Below are 18,718 nucleotides of genomic sequence, written 5' to 3'. Positions count from 1 at the left end.
ACAGAGATTTGAACTGGCTGGCTGAAGTTTTAAACTCCCAGTTTCACAGCCAGGTTCATCTGTCGTCTCTGTGCTTTTTAGTGATGTGAACAAGTATATGTAATTTCTGAAGCAACAATAATGTGTGGTTGGGTTAAGACATTTACTCCTCAGAGAGAGGTGTATTAACACATTAATTTGCACAGTCCCACCTCCCCAGCAGCCTTAGAAATCATTTAACATTTCAAGCTGTGGAGCCACCATAAGAATGTCTAGAGGTGCCTAGAACAAGCACGACACACAGCTCCTCTTCTGCTGCACCCCTTAACTTCCAGCTCAGCTGAAAAATGGCTCCATCACTCATTACTTGATTAACTCCCAACTTGCTGTCCTGGATACACAACACAGGCAGGAAATCCCTGTGGTTCTAAGAATGCGCAATCATGAGTCAACCTAAAGCTTCAGTATTTGCCACTTACAGATGAGGTCCCTACGCTATTCTTCCATCAATACAATCTAGTTTACTGCAAATCTTGTCCCATTGTGAGAGGGAAACAAACATGACTGATTTGTGAGCTATGGATTAAGAAAGCATTTATTTTCTGCAATTGGCTGATCTAAAATTTACTAGAATATGTGAATGCCACCAGGTGGCGATAAACCAAGCAACAGGTACTCACTAACCTGAACTGCAGGCTCATGAGCACCTGAGGTATTCTCTTTTGGCAAATATTGCTTTAGTAGATCCTTACTGTAACTCATGAAAGAGCTCTCTTCAGGAGAAAGATCCTTAAACAAGGGTAATGCTTGCTTCAAAGATAAAAAATCAGGGAGATCTGGTGCTCTGTTCTTCTTGCTCACATATGTAATCAATTCAGTCAGTTTATCTTCATCACATTCTGTGAGTGGTTGTGACAGTTCAAGAAACACAAATTCACTAGATTTGGCTGGAAAAAGGAGAGAATGGATAGTGTTAACTATTAGGTTATGGGATATCATTTTGTTAGATGTGAACTTTGCTAATGTAAAAACCTTGTGTGACTGTGCCACTCTGAACATTTGAGCAAAAGTTATATTCCGTTGCACAGAGACAGAGCATCATCCTAGAAGAACAAATAGTGGCAGTCCATAAGACCCTACAGGCTAAATAGCCCATTCAGCCTTTAGTGAAAGTTTTCTCAACTAATAATGCAATGGCCCAATGCAGCCTTGTCAAAGATCAAATCAACCTTGATCTGCCAACCCTTTCGTCTAGCATATACATTACTCAAGAGAAAGGACACCTAAAAACATCCCATTTATTTTAAAGGGGGAGATACTTTATACAAAGCCTAGTGTTACAAGGCCTCCTCACACAGATTACAATTGAATGGAGTTACAAGGTTTTTAATTAAGTGGCAGCAGTTTTGAATCACATTATGTTAGATTTTCTTCCAAATACAAGTATAGCGAGGCATTTTAGAAAAGCAAAACTGACCAACTTATCTTTAAAAAGCTATAGGCTCTCCTCAGTATTCCAGAAGCACAACTGTAAAATAACCACTTTATTGACACGCCATATATTAGACCTTTTTGTTCCACTAAAGGAAACAGATTACTCACATGGCTTGTTGATAACTAACTTTCCTAATTGGGTTTCAATCTTTTCCACATAATCCACAGACAACCAAAGGAAAATGATCGTTGTTGAAGAACAACCACTATCATTTCTCCACAAGCCAAACCTTCTCAGATCCAGAGTATCCACTGTCAGCTTAATATTCTTATTAAGAGCCACTGTAGAAAACAGAATTTAAAATAACCATATCTTTCACAGACATGGGTAACTACAAAGTCATACATGTAATAATAATTACATACTAAGACATAAATATTATGAGAGTGTATTAGAACAGTACTTGTAGATTCTATTCCTGGCATTACATCAAATGTGTTGAGAATACTTAAATCAGTTATATCAAACTATGTAAAACAAAGTTACCAAATTGTAAAACCAAAAGCTAAACATCCAAATGCAGGGTTCTTCATGATTTTTTTTTTCTCAGAATAACCACAGTTAATACCTACAAATATAGATTAAAATATTGCAAATCATGAACTCCTATTGGCTTTTAATCAATCCAATTCAGAAATGCTCACAAACCTCCTATGAGATACGGAAACAATACATCACCTTCACTAGGTTGGCTGAATGCAAATCTACAGTTATATTCCTCTTAGATTTAGTCAGCTGATACATTTTTCTTTCCTAAACCTAAGGCTCTAAAACCCTAATCTGAAAAGATTAATGTTTCACCACAGAAACATGCAGTCATATTTTCTACATATCAACACAATATATGCAGGAATGCAGAAGGCAAGACCATTAAAACTAAAAGTTCCCCTTAAAAGTGTAAGAACCTGCTAAGTTATTAATGCTTATAGACACTTATATTTTTATTATTGAAAAATGTAAATTTAAAACATTATTTAATTTCTTTGTGAAATAAGATTATAAATTATTCATAATATAAACATATACTGAGCACTTTAATGCAATAAAGAAATAGTTAAGAGGAGGGTAGAAAAAAAATTATCTTACCCTGAAATGGGATTGTAATATACTTGGTTGTAAACTGAAATAAGATTAAAGTAACATAAATTAGTTTGCTTTTGACAAATTGATTAAAACAAAGTAAGAATTTTTAATTATCTGCATATCTTTCTTTGCTTACAGCCAAATAAACAAAAACAGTATCACAGAATCATTTAGTTTGGAAAAGACCCTTAAGATCATTGAGTCCAACCATTAACCTAACACTGTCAAGTCAAATATGCCTCATTTGAGATTTAGTATTGCCTATTTCACCTGAAACAGCACTCCTAAACACACGTTGCAGAATCCAAGTGACAATAAACTGACTTCCAGAGGTGCTCAGCACTGAGAAACAAGCAGTAAATTACTGAGCTGCCTACATGCTCCTTAGGAATAATTAAAAAAAAAAAAAATAATAATTATTAACCCCGGGACAAAAGCAGCTTATTTATTTACCCCATAATGAAGACTGTCAGTTCCACTGTTTAAATTAACACTATACCAATGGTCCAACACTGAGGTATTACTTTGTTATTTACAATAACCTTTGAATTAAAGGCCTTGAAAGTTTCCACTTACGCTGCCACTATGTTAAAAAGACTCTGCTAAATAAGGAATGCTTTGTCACTTTGCCTGAAGGTTGTCATAAATATTGTGTGAAAAGTTTTCTCTCCCAGTAAGCAAAAAGTTGTTCTTTCCAAGGAAAAATTCTACTTTCCACCTAGAAGCATTGATTCTAAAAACATTTCAACTCAACTCTCAAATTATTTTGGCATATTAATTTAGGAAATTTCCACAACATGTTTTTATTAGTGCATGAGAACTGCTACACAAAAATACTTTCTTGTGAAAAACTGAAATTGTTGTTAGAATCCAAGATTTCCAAATGAATATATTTTTATGTTTGCAGTAGGACATGTTCAAACGTTTATTTTTCAATTGCAATATATAGAATGAGCTTGGTCAGAGACCTGTTGAAACTTCTGCAGCTTGTACTCCATTTGAAGTACACCTTCATTTGTATTTCTATACCCTGTGAGAAGCGTGTTGCTTATGTGCTAATGCTTTTAGTGCTGTTTTTCTGCTCTTTAAAGCTACAAAACAAGCAATTTTTTATTTAAAAGGAAAGATTAGCACATAGTACATATCTGAACTCATGATTTTATTCTAATATCCGTACTATTTCTGAGAAAAGCAATTGGTGTTTCTTTCAAGTGACATTAACTCCAACATGGCCACTATTTTCCATTACAATTCATTAAAAGCTTCCTCAGTATGATTTCTGTTGCAGTACACCATTTATACAGAACCTTCACCTCTGAAAACTGGGGCCACAGAAAATCCCAGTTAGCTTTTCCACTGAAGAATTTGAATTTTTAAATATTCTCAAAATAGCACCATAATAGAACAACTTACCCTAGCAGGACCTGTTGATAACCATTTAAATTTCCTGATGTATAGATTATCAAATTCCACATCCAATGTTGGGTTCACCTGTTTTCTGGGTGTGCTTCCAGAAGGTAAGGTGATAGGACATTTATTTTCAATTGACTCTGTTAGAACCTGGAAAAAAAAAAAAAGTACATTCACTACAGGGATTTAAATGAGATACTTCCCTCTTGTAACCTCAGGAACTTTCTCTTTATCTGTGTAAGAATTTACTCCCAAAGCTAACTTGAAACATTTGTGTGAAAAAAAACACCTTTCACAGAGGTATCTTCATCATGGTCACCTCTAGCTCACACTACTATTTGATCATTCCTGTTTTGTATTATTAAACACTTCCAAATGTTTATTTTCAATATATGAAACACATTGTATGTTGCAAAAACTCAAGCTTCAGAGCCAGAGATCTTCTTTGAAGACTGTCCAGAATTCTTTCTGTGAAATAAATTACTGCAGTTACTGCTTACTGACATGACTAATCATGCTTGCTCTAAGCATTTCGCTTTTGTTCTAACATACAAGAAAAAATAAACATTGGATAAATTAGAGGCTCAGTATAACAATATACAGGTCAAATACTGGACTACCTGCTGTGTATGACTTTCCATGTTGTCTTCCAATCTCTTTGCTGAGAAACAGTCAGCCTGTTCATCTGTTTCTTTATTGTCAGTGATATTATCTTGCACCAACTCTGTGCATTTGGGTTCAGAAGGTTCATCTTCATCATCACTGGAAAGGACAACTAAAGAGGAAAAAAGTACTATACCTGTACTACAAGATGCAGACTTGAAAATATTTCATTCATTTTGGATTTCAGACGAGCAAAGAATGCTCTCTTGCAGTAAGTAATATCAAAGCACATTGCTCAAACCAGTCAAGGTGTGCATGCGTGAAAATGAATGCAACAAGTACTGTGTTGTACCTTTATTCACACCTTTTACCCAAGATCCTCAAAATTATTTGAATATTAAAAGAAACAGGCCACAACATAGCAGCTTCAAATAAGACAGAATATTCTCAGTTTAAACATCATTAAAAATTACAAGATAGATTTTCCACACCCACAAAATCAGCTGCAAAATAAGGACAGGAATTTCAAAATCATAGAATCACAGAGTCATTTAGGTTGGGAGAGACCCTCAAGATCATCGAGTCCAACCATAACCTAAATCTGGCACTAAACCATGACCCTCACCTTTTTAAACACCACAACTTCTAAATACCTCCAGGGATGGTGATTCAACCATCTCCCTGGGCAGCCTGTTTCAATGCCTGACAACCCTTCCCGTGAAGAAATTTTTCCTAATATCCAATCTGAACCGCCCCTGGTGCAACTTGAGGCCACTTCTTCTCATTCTATCACTGGTTGCTTGGGACAAGAGACCAACACCCTCCATGCTACAACTTCCTTTCAGGTAGTTATACACAGCAATAAGGTCTCCCTTCAGCTTCTTTTCTCCAGGCTAAACAGCCACAGTCCTCTCAGGCACTCCTCATCAGCCTTGTGCACCAGACCCCCCACCAGCTTCAGTGCCCTTCTGCTGTCTATCCTGTTTCTCAGATACAAGACCATCTACACTCCAGTAGAGGACACTGGCACTAGGCACTGTTATCTAACCTGCACAATGCATTACAAACAACATGGTCTGTCTTCAATCTTTTATTCTGTATGTTTTAACTAGTCAGCCATGCATGAGTTCTCCTAGTTCTTAAGCATACCAATGGTAATTGTCAGCAGCACAGACACAGTACATACTTGGGTCAACTGAAACAAGCCGATGATTACCCGTGGAGATTTTGTTCCGCAGCTTGAAGTACTGTGATGTGTCCATCTTTAATTTCTTGATGGTACTAACTTGTGGTGAAATCACATCCTCAGCACTGGCAGAAAGCTGTTTCTCTGACAAATTTCTGGTGGGAGACTCTGAGACAGGTTCCTCTGTGCAGCTGTGAGAAGGCTGTAAGTGGTTGTGGGTGGAAGTGTCTTTATATTCTCTTTCTAACGGCTGTGGAATACAATCCAGCACCAGAACTGCATTAGATCTGCAACTTTGTTCATCCTCACAGGGTGTTCTGCAGCCAGGAGACTGAGCTGAACTCAATCTTTGCTCTTTCTAGAAAACAGATATCAGAGACAGGAAATATGTTTATTTCTTGAGATTTTGATGATGGTTCAGATCAGTTACCACTGAGACTTGGCTATATGCGAGACAAAATAATTACTGCTTAATGCAGCTGCACTTAGATCTTAAGCCAGGGTAATTTCTCCCTCCTCATATTCCAAAGGTTATTACATAAAGGTATGACCCCCACTCAAACTGAACAAGAAACTATTTCTGATTTTTTAGCAGTGTGCTCACTGTCTGACAGTAAAAGACCAAGCACCAGGGAAGCTCATTACTTTGCCAATGTGTGGGTTGGTCAACTGGGTGAACAGGACTCAGCAACTACCTATATCTGTACGGTTTTAATCAGAAGGTTAGAGAGATGTCTTTATTGTACTCAAATGCTTAAATATAAATCACAATTTGTTCTTGACTAACTGATTCCCTCAGTCTTTTTTTTTTCCCCTTTCAAATCTTAATGACAGATAAGAATAAAATGGTATGATAGATTAAGGAGGAAGAAGAAAGATGACATCTGCAAGATTTTAATAACCCCAGATATGCTTCGTAATTTTTGTGTCAAAGTCCCTAATTAGTTCTATACCATCTATGAAAGAAGCTTCACTTAAACAGCTAGATGCCTTATTTCCAAAATTGTTATTCTCCACGCTCCTGTCTGAAGGACACACTGTCATTCATCTCTCACAACCTTTTTGCTAAAACAAGCATATTCTGTAGCTGTGGACAGAAGTACAAATATTCACTCTTATTGATGCATCACTGAACTACTTTTCCTCAATAGGTTTAGCAGTATCCCTAGATATCCTGCTTACTAATACAATTCTTTTATTTTGGATGTTGTGACTGCTGCTGCTGAAGTATGTGTGCATGTGTGTACACAAACACATTAAGTGCAACTTACAGACAGCAGAAGTGATTTTTCTGGAATGTGGGCATTACAATCATCAGAAATATAGCCACTACATCTTCTTTTCCTTTTCTCAGAATCAAAAGAGCCAGATTCCTTCTGACTAAGAGTGGTGCCGTTCATGTTTCTGCTCCTCTTCTCCAGTTCATCATAGTTCTTGTTTTCTGTATCAGGCAAAAAAAAAAAAGGAAGTGATTTAATTAGTTCTCCTTAAAATTCTTTGTATTTCTTCAGATCTGTTACGTCTTAAATAAAATGCACAGAGCAGATACCTTCCATGATAGTTCTTCCCTTTTTTAATTGTGTGTGGTTGCCAAAATATATTCCCTAAAATAATTAAGGAAAGATTATTATTGCATGATTAGTTAAGGTAAAGGTATGATCAAATTGACAGCTCCCTTCCAAGTAAGAACTAGCACTCCATACTCCACAGTCTTTATTCTGTCTTCTGATGGATGCAATATTCTCAATTTTTTGTTTTCATCTGCAAATATTACTAACTAGTACAAAAAGTACACTCTCTCTGGAGACTCAGCACAGAGCTCCATTTTTCAGCAATAAATACAAATATTGTCATTTAGCATAAACGTTTTAGCATGATTCACACACCATTTGAGCATTCTTAATGTATTACATTCTTCAGTATAAAAGACTTTTTTATAAAATTAGAATCTTAATGGTGCAGTGAGGTTTCCCTCAGTTTCCTTTTTCTTCCATGGATCTGATTCATCATAGCTTTATTCCTGTTGAAAACCAGCTATTTGATATATTTTACCATATCTGTAAAAAACTGCATTTTGAGGAAACACATATGTTGTATGCAACACCTGTTTTACTTCTGTGCTCTCCTCATAATATTAGACTAAAAAAAGAAATTCTCAACACTCTCCAAATCTTACATTTAAATGCCAGATTATTGCTCACTACAAACCTTTCTTCTGAAGCTCCCGTCTTCTAAAAGTGAAGGCTTTTTTTTTTTCTGGTTCCTTAGAAGCCTTGGTCAATTTACACAGATCATCATCTGTCTTCCTCAGGCAGCGCTCAGACCTGTAAAGAACAATAACTGTGACTTATCTTTAATTTTGAAGGAACACTGAATAAAAACCCCAACAGAAACAATAGTTGGTTAGACCAGAAACTTCTGCCTCTTCCGTAAGCATGTGGAGCTTGGCAAGTGAAACACAAACTAATTCAGTTCCTGTCATGGAAATACACAGGTGCTCTGACGTTATTAATGGAACAGATGCTTCTAAGAGGCATAAAGAATGAAAATATTACATGCTTGACATCAGACACTACAATACTACTTTGCTGTAAAGCAGCACTGCAACAAGAAAAAAGGAGAACAACAGTCATTTGAGTGTATCCTTGCCTTTATCATGAAGGCAGCGGGAATGAGGCAATGTAGTATATTTTTTATCCAGATTTAGAACTGCTATTAGAGTCCACTGAGTAAGTTCCTGCAATGGAAGAAGTTTCGAAATAGAAATTCCTGCTCAGAAGGGCCTGAAACATTAACTTTGAAGGCGGCGGGATACAGGATGTGAATGAGGAAGAAACAGAAAAGCATTACAGTATGAGAAACTATGCAACCTACAGGTGTTCAGCTGAGTTTGTAGTTTCATTCAAAAAGGAGGACAAGCAGGAAAGTAATCAGTTTGTTTTGTTTAGTTTTTTTTCTTAATTAGCTTTTTTATAAATAGGAGAATATATTCAGGAGGTTCTGATAGACTGAACAGTTTGACATAATCACATTTGAGGTCTGATCTTGTAGACATACTCGGCTTCTCTGGAGACTAGTTACAGCTGACAAAAGTCTACATAACTATTTTGGTTTCTAGCATACGCATTAGGATAACATTTTGTTATATATTCATGTGGTATCTTCTCACATGAACTTAATTATATTCAGTAAACAAGACCTCTCTTCTGAAAATTTATCAGGGTTAAAAGATATAAGCAACTAACCTTCATGACCTCTGCTTCATTTTCTGTGAGAGTTGGAAAATAAAAAAGAAAACAAAGATTTCATAGATAGAGCAATTTAATGATGCTCTGGAAAACGTGTTCTATTCCTCCTTTTTTCACGTCACTTAATCCCAAATGATTTTGCGTTCACTGCTTTATAAAGTGCTTAACTCAGAATGTTGCAGTCTCCAATTTGCAAAAACTAAGTGTGATCATCACAATGACTGCTGAGCCTGGACCCGTAAAGAACATTCTTGACATCTCTAACTACAATAGATAGCCAAAACTGTTGTATGCTTTCTGAACAGATGCCTATTCTTCAGTGCTCTATCTGTAGATTGAAGTATCATTGCTCTTTGGGAATACCGTAAAGACAAATAAAGATTTCCAGAGTACTCTGATACTATAGTGATTAACAGTATATAAGCACCATGAAGAAATCACTGATTATCTTTCCATTCACAAAGAATGATGAATTGGACTGTATACAGAAAAGGCGTTCTGCCAGCACTGTCATTCATTCTGTATATTGAACAAGACAAGAGTCTTCCAGAGATTAGTCAGCTCTAGTTCAGGAATAACTTCACTACAGAAAACTTAATTTTGGAACCCACATCTCTCTCTCTCTAATATTAGTACACATAACAGTTATACAGATTTGACTGCCTTAAAAGACCACACAAAACCATTAAGTGATTTTTAGCATTTAACACCAGTATCCCAATTCAGGCATCTCGACAGTAGGAAACATTTCAATAGGAATGTTTCAGCTAATAAACTTTCCTAAACATTTACTCCACACACAAATCCTTCACATTTTCACTTCCAATCTTTGCTGATAACTCAGTTTAAAATGCACCTCTTAGCAGATACATGCATAAGCCAAGAAGCTACGGCAGTATACAGCGAAGTGTTCTCAACAGCCATGAGAAACAATTATGAAATGCTTTAAATGCCTCAGTTTCTATACATTAAGACCTACCTCATATTTGTTAGTTATACTGATAGGTCAGTCATATTGACTTAAGCAAATGTATTTCACATTGGGTTGCAGTAAGCAATCAATGCAAAATTCACCCATTCTGTAATACCAAAAGCAAGAAAAAAAAAACAACAGAGAATTCACAGCAAGTTCTAGCTGACAGAAGTAGGTTAAATTATTAGCACCCTTTTCTGATCACACACAATTCTTTGACTTAACTTGAAACTGCCATAGTACAAAACTGAGACAATTCTCAGTAAAACAGAGCATATATTCTAGCTACTCTGACGACACAAAAGAATCTCGACATGGCCATCATATGCAGAGTCATCGTCAAGTGTATCTTATTCACAGACCTTAGTTACAGAGAGGTGAGCAGAATCAAACCACAGCCATGTTGAAATAATACCCTAAGTTGTCCATTTCCCATGCCATATCTACTGCAACTTACAGTAATATGCTGGCCACCGGGGAGGAGTGAAAAATTAGCCTGATGTTGGTTCTTGCTAATAACAAGCCTTTTACTTAATACATTAGAAAAGTAGATCACAGGAATGGAAAGTTAATCCTTCAAGCAATGAACCACTCCAAACCTAAAGTTCAGTATACCAACTACTAAAAAAGCTGACTACTACAAACCATTCTTGTGCTTAACACAAAACTCAACAGCCGCCCTTCAGATACAAGTATGAAAAAAACATGCAAAATGTTTTCACAGAGTTACATACAAGAGTTCATGTTTTCCTCTCTACGAACGCACTGTCTCCTGTCATTCAAAATAATACCAAGTGGAAAATCAGACAATAAAAACTATCAATTATCAAAAATTATCTTGAAGATTTTGTGGTAAAACAAACAAACACAAAACCACAAACACAAACAAACAAGAAGTGCCAAACAAACAAAAAAAACACAGTCCAAACAAACTCCAAACAAATTTACTCAACCTAAAATTATGGAAAACTATTTATTAGCAACAAATGTAATATTTCTAAAATGAGATGGTCTAATAAATTGTTCTAAATCCCTCATTTAAATTGCAGTTTTGCCAGATTAACTTGAGAAGCAACGGGGATCCCAACAGAAAAAGAGAAGTGGCCATAAAAGACAAAACAGATTGCTCTGAATTTAACTGCCATCTTAGACCAAAACCAGTGTTATATAATTCTAATATCTGATTTCTGCTAGTTTTAGATGTCAAGTGTTACTGTGATGCTCGGTCAACCTAAATAGACGAAGCAAAGAGGAAAAGTAGATGTTAAGGAATGAGAGGACACACAGAGAACATTTAAATAGTGGCACTCTGTTGAGGCTGTGAACACTGATGGATTAATGTGAAAAGAAATGAACTATCACACAGAGGAATTTGGAGAAATTTTGAAAAAGATGTTACTTGAAATCACGCTAGAATGTATTAACACCAACAGGAAAGCAAAGTTTTGGTTCTGGACACAAAACTGACTTAAATGTGTTTGAATTACATGGCCATCTTCACAAATCAAAACACTGATCTATTGTAAATTGAAATTCCTGCTATGAAAGAAAAGTAGCCCATTAACATCAGGTACAGTGAATCAGAATAAACGCAATGTTAAAACAGCTTATTGGAGCAGCATGCTAGTTTGCACTCAGGAAACTGATCTCCTGCTTCAAGAAAAGAGTATAAGAAAAATCCTTTCAAGGAAATTCTTTTCCATCATGAAGTTATGTCATTTCAGGAAGACTGGCAAAATCAGCAGTGAGCAACATACCTTTCAGACAGAAAGGAACTTTCACGAGGAGGACTTAATATTTGACATGTTTGTAGGCTGGCAGCAGATGATGATGGTAGTTGACCCGATTGCAACTTGTCAGCATCAGATAAATCTGCATCAATTATCACATGGCTGTCTATGTATTTTCTTCCAATTTTTGTCCTCAGGACATTTGTCAAAGTAACTGTGGGTTGCCTGCCATATACATAACAGTAAATCATAAATACTGCACTGAAATCTAGAGAAAGAAACTTCTTGTTAAATTCATGTATCTTAGAGGCTTGACAATTATCAAACATCATTACTTCCCATCCCTTAGAGACAAAACAAAATCCCACTAAGGAACTTAAAACCCAGGGTAAGCAGATAAACGCAAAAAAACAAGAGATAAGGTTAAGAAACTCTAGAGATACTAATTTCACCTTAGCCAGATACAGTTCATACTACATTGCCTCTAACACATCATCTAAGTATTGTTGAAGAAACAGTAAGTGTTTATCTCTACAGAGCTTTCATGCAATATCTATACACATTTCTTGGAACTGTGTAGTAAACAATCTTGATTTTCCTGTGAACAAGAAGCCTCCAGTAAAACAGACTGAATTTTCTCAAGCACTTAGCAGGTAGAAAAGTAGCACACATACAAAAAGGTAGTATTAGGGTTTTTTTTATTTTCCCTTCCTCAATTTCCAGGTGGCATTCTACAGCAGGGGTGTCAAACTCATTTGCATTGGGGGGAGCCGACACACACACCAGCCTCACGGTTGCCTCCAAAGGGACGAATGGAATTTTAGGACTGGATAAAATGTAACTACTCCTACACTTATACAGTCCTAAAATTCCATTTGGCCCTTTGGAGGCAACCGCAAGGCTGATGTGCCCTGCCCCCAGCACAAATGAGTTTGACATCCCTGGTCTACAGAATAGCAATAGCAAGGCTTAGAAAAGCATCTGGAAGAGTTAGAAGAGACAAGCATCAAAAATAAGCTAGCCAGAAATAAGAAGATGCCCACTTAAGCATGGATATACAAGAGCAGCACAACTTATTTCATATAATGCCACTGCAGCCAGTTTGTTGTACAATCCTTCATTTGTCCACTTAGTTTCTCAAACTGGGATTTAAATTCTTTCACTTCCATTACATCCTCATCCAAAATAAATTGCAATATCACAGCTTTTTTTGAATCTGTTATAAACAACAGTGTCTTTGGGGTATCGACTGCATAATTCTCCTGTTGTCTGTATCCATCCACAAAGCACACTCCAGTACAGACTGCATGATGTCTGGGGAAACACTCAGATCTCCTCTTGCACCAAGATGCAGAGGCACACAGACAATAAGCAATGAGGGTACAACTGAGAGGAAGAATCTAATCTAGAAGAACACCGTAGTCTGGATGTAACCTTCAAAAAAGGAAGCCCCTAAACTGTTTATCAGCAGCAGCACAGAGAGAAAACTGTGAAAAAAAAGCATTCATTCTAGCCATACTTCCCCATGGGTATCTGCAACTGAACACTGCTTGGGTGGGGAGGGAGATACTGGATTTGATACACTTTTCTTCTGACACTTTATGCCAGTTCTCATATTCTCAGGAGTAGTGTGAAATGGTTAACAGTGAAAATACACCTTGATACCTCCTCTGAGAAAAGAGGGCAGGTAAATGCAAGTGTACTCTTCACAAGAATTAAACCCCATACATTTTGAGAGTCAGAATTAATTGGTCTTGCCAGTACAGAACAATCTAGGAGCCATCTGATTAGAAAAGCCACTACAGCATGCTTGGCACCATCTCTCAAAAATTATCAAAAGGAATTAAATCAAGTCAAATGACACAAGAATGAGAATACAGTTCATAAACAAGACAGCTGTGGTACAATAAAGAATACTTCCTCACTAGAAAAAAACTGCAAGGAGAATTATTTTGTTTATTGACAAGATAAAGACAACATACCTTTGAGACAGAAAAAGGCTTTGGAGAGCAGGGTTTAAAATTTGCTGTATCTTTAGGCTGGCAGCAGATGATGAAGGTGGTTGATCTGACTGCAGCTTGCCAGCATCAGAAAAATTAGCACCAGTTTTAGGTTGCATCTGTGTGTATTTTCTTCCTGTTTTTGTCCATAAGACATTCGTCAAGATAACTTTGGGTTGCCTGCCATACATATAATAATAAATTAATAATAGGGTGCTGAGAACTTCAAGTCACATGAATTCTAAAAGCTCTTCTATGAGTTTGCTGTCTCTGCATCACACCTCATACATTCAGTGGAACTAAGTTCACTTCCCAGACAACCTACAAGGCAGCTCTCTTTGGAGAACAGAATCACAAACAACTCTTGACCACGACAGCCTTTCAAGGTCTCTTCTTCTGGCATCAATGACTAACACATCCATATGTGATTCTGAAGAGGTTAACTTCCAGTGCAGAAGCATGCAAATTTTGGTGCATCTTTTTTATCGTGAAAGGTCAGAAGTGCTGCCACTATGGCCTTACAAACTGTTTTGAAAGCATACACCTGATCATTTGCAGGATATGAAAAAAAACACTCACATTGTGACATCTTATTTTAGAACCATGAATATTATTGGTTCCCATGTCACACATTACAATACAGCTGGGGAAAAAAAGCTAATACAGTATCTCAATTTCACAGCTCCACTTGATTTCTATTCAATTTCACTAAAGAAATGACATACAATTATGAATTACAAAGTTAATAAAAATTCCTTATTGAAATTCTTCAAACAAGTAGCTATACTTAGCTGATCCTGCTAGATTGGTATTGAAGTCTTCACAATAAAAACTTTATTCTGCAGCATGGCCAGTAATTTGGACAGTTTCCTTGTAAGCTGATGAGCACTATTTATCATAGATTGGACTGATTTCTTTTCAAACAGATAAGAATTTGACTTGTTTTCCCAGGGCTGGTACTAAGAGGACACTGAAGTTCAGGCTCATTTGTTGGTTTTAAAAGACTACTGAGGCAAGAATTGCTTTTTCTATTGTATGTCTTAAAAAACAAACTAAAATCTTCACATTGTAGAGCAAGAATCTTTCTTATATAGCTACAGGAAACCTTTTACTACTCACATAGCTGTCACATGCATGCTACAGTGACATATCTCAAGCAAATCTAAAGCCTTTGACAGAGTCTCCCACAGCATCCTCACAGCTAAGTTGAGGAGGTGTGGTTTAGACAATAGAGTAGTGAGGTGGGTTGCAAACTGGCTTAAGGAGAGAAGCCAGAGAGTGGTAGTCAATGGTGTGGAGTCTAGTTGGAGGCCAGTATCTAGTGGAGTGCCTCAGGGGTCAGTACTGGGGCCAATATTATTCAATATATTCATTAACGATTTAGATGAGGGAATAGAGTGTACTATCAGCAAGTTTGCTGATGACACTAAGCTGGGAGGTGTGGCTGACACGCCAGAAGGCTGTGCTGCCATCCAGCGGGACCTGGACAGGCTGGAGAGTTGGGCGGGGAATAACCTAATGAAATTTAACAAGGGCAAGTGTAGAGTCCTGCATCTGGGCAGGAACAACCCCAGGTTCCAGTATAGGTTGGGAAATTACATATTAGAGAGCAGTGTAGGGGAAAGGGACCTGGGGGTCCTGGTGGACAACAGGATGACCATGAGCCAGCACTGTGCCCTTGTGGCCAGGAAGGCCAATGGCATCCTGGGGTGTATTAGAAGGGGGGTGGCTAGTAGATCGAGAGAGGTCCTCCTTCCCCTCTACTCTGCCCTGGTGAGACCACATCAGGAATATTGTGTCCAGTTCTGGGCCCCTCAGTTCAAGAAGGACAGGGAACTGCTGGAGAGGGTCCAGCGTAGGGCAACCAAGATGATTAAGGGAGTGGAACACCTCCCTTATGAAGAAAGGCTGAGGGAGCTGGGTCTCTTTAGTTTGGAGAAGAGGAGACTAAGGGGGGACCTCATTAATGTTTATAAATATATAAAGGGTGAGTGCCACGAGGATGGAGCCAGGCTCTTCTCAGTGGCAAACAATGATAGGACAAGGGGTAATGGGATCAAGCTGGAACACAAGAGGTTCCACTTAAATTTGAGAAAAAACTTCTTCTCAGTGAGGGTGCCAGAGCACTGGAACAGGCTGCCCAAGGGGGTTGTGGAGTCTTCTTCTCTGGAGACATTCAAAACCCGCCTGGACATGTTCCTGTGCGACCTCACCTAGGCGTTCCTGCTCCAGCAGGGGGATTGGACTAGATGATCTTTTGAGGTCCCTTCCAATCCCAAACATACTGTGATACTGTGATACTACTGCAATTCCTCAGCGGTTTAGCCACTGTGCAAGCAACTATGAAATTATAGTTATCCCACTGACATGCATTCAGCCCAAAAGCATGGTCATTAATACATGGTACCTAGTGATAAACAAATATAGGTAGAACATGAAAACTGCTTAACAGATATGCCTGAACCTAAAATATTATTTGGAACTGCCACACTAGTGAAACACATTGAAGTTGGGAAGATGTTTCACATAATCCTTGTATTTTGCTCTTTCAGTAGTTGCTGCATGTTGAGATTTCTCTTCCCTGGTTATTTACCATGTTAACAAGCTTGGAGAACTTGTATATCAACAATGAACACTGGTCAGTCTTAAGATCTCTGCATCACTCAATACCACGACATGTGAGCTGCTTTCTCTTAGAGCTCTGCTGTGCATTTCATAGACCAGTGGTTTCCAAACTTATTTTGATCATGCACCCCATCAGTAACAATATGTTGAGCATGCACCTTCAACATGTTTATTTAATTATAATTTATATAGATGTACTAATATGTTAATATTATGTACATTATAAAAAACAAATAGAAATTTTAAAAAGGATGCAATAAAGATAAAATAAACATTTATTTTATTTATTGTTTCAAAAAAATATATCCTTCCTGCACCCCAATGGGTTGTCTTGCACACACCACACCTTGGAGACCACCACCTAGACAGTGGCCAGTAAACCTGAACAGTTCCCATTCACAGCTGAGTAACTTAAGAGCAAGTGAAGGCAGTTTCCTCCACTCTCAGGGCTTTTCTTAGAAGCTTCCCAAAAACAAACAAACAAAACAAAAACAAAACAAAACAAAAAAACCTTCAATGGTAAAGAGATAAAGCTTTGCCTCAAGAAAAAAAAAAAAACCAAACACACACACACACCAAGAAAACACCACCACACCAAAAATCTCCACCAAACCAACACAAAGACCTAAGTTAAGACACTCTGATGCCAAGAATCCAGACAGAGGAGAGTTATGTAAGGAGTGAGTGCTAGTTAGCTGTTGGAAAAACAGTCCAGGGTTTCTGAAGCGAGAGATTTACTCTCTGAAGGCAATGAGAAATCATATGTACAAAGACAGTCTCATTAGAAGGCTGACCTAAACCACAAGTTCTCCAGAATGTTTTAAGCAGTCAAGAAAAGGAAGGTCTACATTTGTGCTTTTATCTAGACCTGTATATACCCTATGATTACTAATGCAAAGAACTGTTGTTTTTAAGAACATATTAGTCTGAGAATGGGCTTCCAATACTGTAGACCTAAAAAGGGTTTGTTCTACACTCCAGAGATCCAGAGACTGGAGGTTCATTTGAAGACATGCTTTAACTGCTGAAAAGCTTAGAAAGTAAATACAGGTCATGAGGGACAGTTTAGTATCACAACAACCCCCTGCAGCACTACAGGCTGGGCGCAGAGTGGCTGGAGAGCAGTCAGACAGAAAGGGACCTGGGGGTGCTAATTGACAGGAAGCTCAACATGAGCCAACAGTGTGCCCAGGTGGCCAAGAAGGCCAACGGTATCCTGTCCTGTATCAAAAACAGCGTGGTCAGCAGGACAAGGGAAGTGATCCTTCCCCTGTACTCTGCATTGGTGAGGCCACACCTGGAGTATTGTGTTCAGTTCTGGGCCCCTCAGTTCAGGAAAGACATTGAAGTGCTGGAGCGGGTCCAGAGAAGAGCAACACCACTGGTGAAGGGACTTGAACATAAGACCTATGAGGAGAGGCTGAGGGAGCTGGGGTTGTTTAGTCTAGAGAAGAGGAGGCTTAGAGGTGACCTCATCACTCTCTATAACTACCTGAAGGGAAGTTATAGCCAGGTGGGGATTGGTCTCTTCTCCCAGGCAGTTAGCAACAGGACAAGGGGGCATGGGCTTAAACTCTACCAGGGGAAATTTAGGCTGGATATTAGAAAGAAATTCTTTACAGAGAGAGTGGTCAGGCGTTGGAATGGCCTGCCCAGGGATGTAGTGGACTCGCCGTCCCTGGAGGTTTTTAAACTGAGATTGGACGTGGCACTTAGTGCCATGATCTAGTAAACGGACTAGAGTTGGACCAAGGGTTGGACTTGATGATCTCTGAGGTCTTTTCCAACCCAGTGGATTCTGTGATTCTGTGATTCTGTGATTCTGTAACACTTATGTCTTACATTGTGGAGCCCAACTCTAGTAGCCTAGTAGGCATAAAACAAGCCTGCAAAGTGTTCTCAGTTTGGCAAAGGAAGCAAAGGACTTATTTTCTATGGAAGTCCTCACTAAGTCAGAAGTTCTAGCTTTTTTCTGGGCTTCTCAAATGCTCAGAGTTGATACATTAACCATAGTTTAGTATGTCAGAAGAGCTTACAGTGACCACCTAGACATCATTTGTAGTTTGTCCAACTGTGAGGTATAATAGAAATAATGAATATAAGTAATATCTAAGGAAAGAAAGAAATAATACATTTAAGAAATGGGATAAAAATTCAGCTACCCCAGCACCTATTAGACTGCTAAGATAATTTATAACCACTAAAGCAGTTAAAGGCAATTTCAAAGTCATCAAGTAACTCATGCAAATTCATCTTAAGAAGCTAGAGATCTAGTCTTGTTTTTTAATTTCCTCCTTAAAGGTAAGGAAGATTCAAACTATTTTAGAGGTCCAGTTACTAAAGGGCTGTAGTGGAAAGATGTTTTGTATTTTGGGGTCTGAGAAGA

General features: G+C 37.9%; 1 protein-coding gene across 12 annotated transcripts in view; it reads right to left on the bottom strand.

Moving 5' to 3' along the window:
* The window catches only part of SENP7 (SUMO specific peptidase 7), a 42,515-nt gene that overhangs the window by 12,788 nt on the left and 11,009 nt on the right, over positions 1-18,718 (bottom strand). For 3 of the 12 annotated variants that reach the window (XR_002418699.2, XM_021293237.2, XM_065061551.1), the window contains 10 exons: positions 13,690-13,887; positions 11,735-11,932; positions 7,965-8,080; positions 7,028-7,197; positions 5,757-6,114; positions 4,585-4,742; positions 3,971-4,117; positions 2,561-2,594; positions 1,582-1,755; positions 664-926 (listed from right to left, as the gene is read on the bottom strand). Coding sequence is in view for 11 of the 12 variants with exons in the window: in XM_021293237.2 (XP_021148912.2) it covers positions 664-926; positions 1,582-1,755; positions 2,561-2,594; positions 3,971-4,117; positions 4,585-4,742; positions 5,757-6,114; positions 7,028-7,197; positions 7,965-8,080; positions 11,735-11,932; positions 13,690-13,887 (1,816 nt within the window). In the remaining variant the exon portion in view is untranslated. The remainder of the gene's footprint in view (positions 1-663; positions 927-1,581; positions 1,756-2,560; positions 2,595-3,970; positions 4,118-4,584; positions 4,743-5,756; positions 6,115-7,027; positions 7,198-7,964; positions 8,081-11,734; positions 11,933-13,689; positions 13,888-18,718) is intronic. The other 9 variants (XM_013368390.3, XM_021293243.2, XM_065061561.1 and 6 more) reach the window with 9 other exon arrangements.

This window comes from Columba livia, chromosome 1 (genome assembly GCF_036013475.1).
Source record: "Columba livia isolate bColLiv1 breed racing homer chromosome 1, bColLiv1.pat.W.v2, whole genome shotgun sequence".
NCBI classification, from domain to species: Eukaryota; Metazoa; Chordata; class Aves; order Columbiformes; family Columbidae; genus Columba; species Columba livia.
Note: the sequence above shows the minus strand (reverse complement) of the source record. Positions and strands in the feature narration are given on the sequence as shown.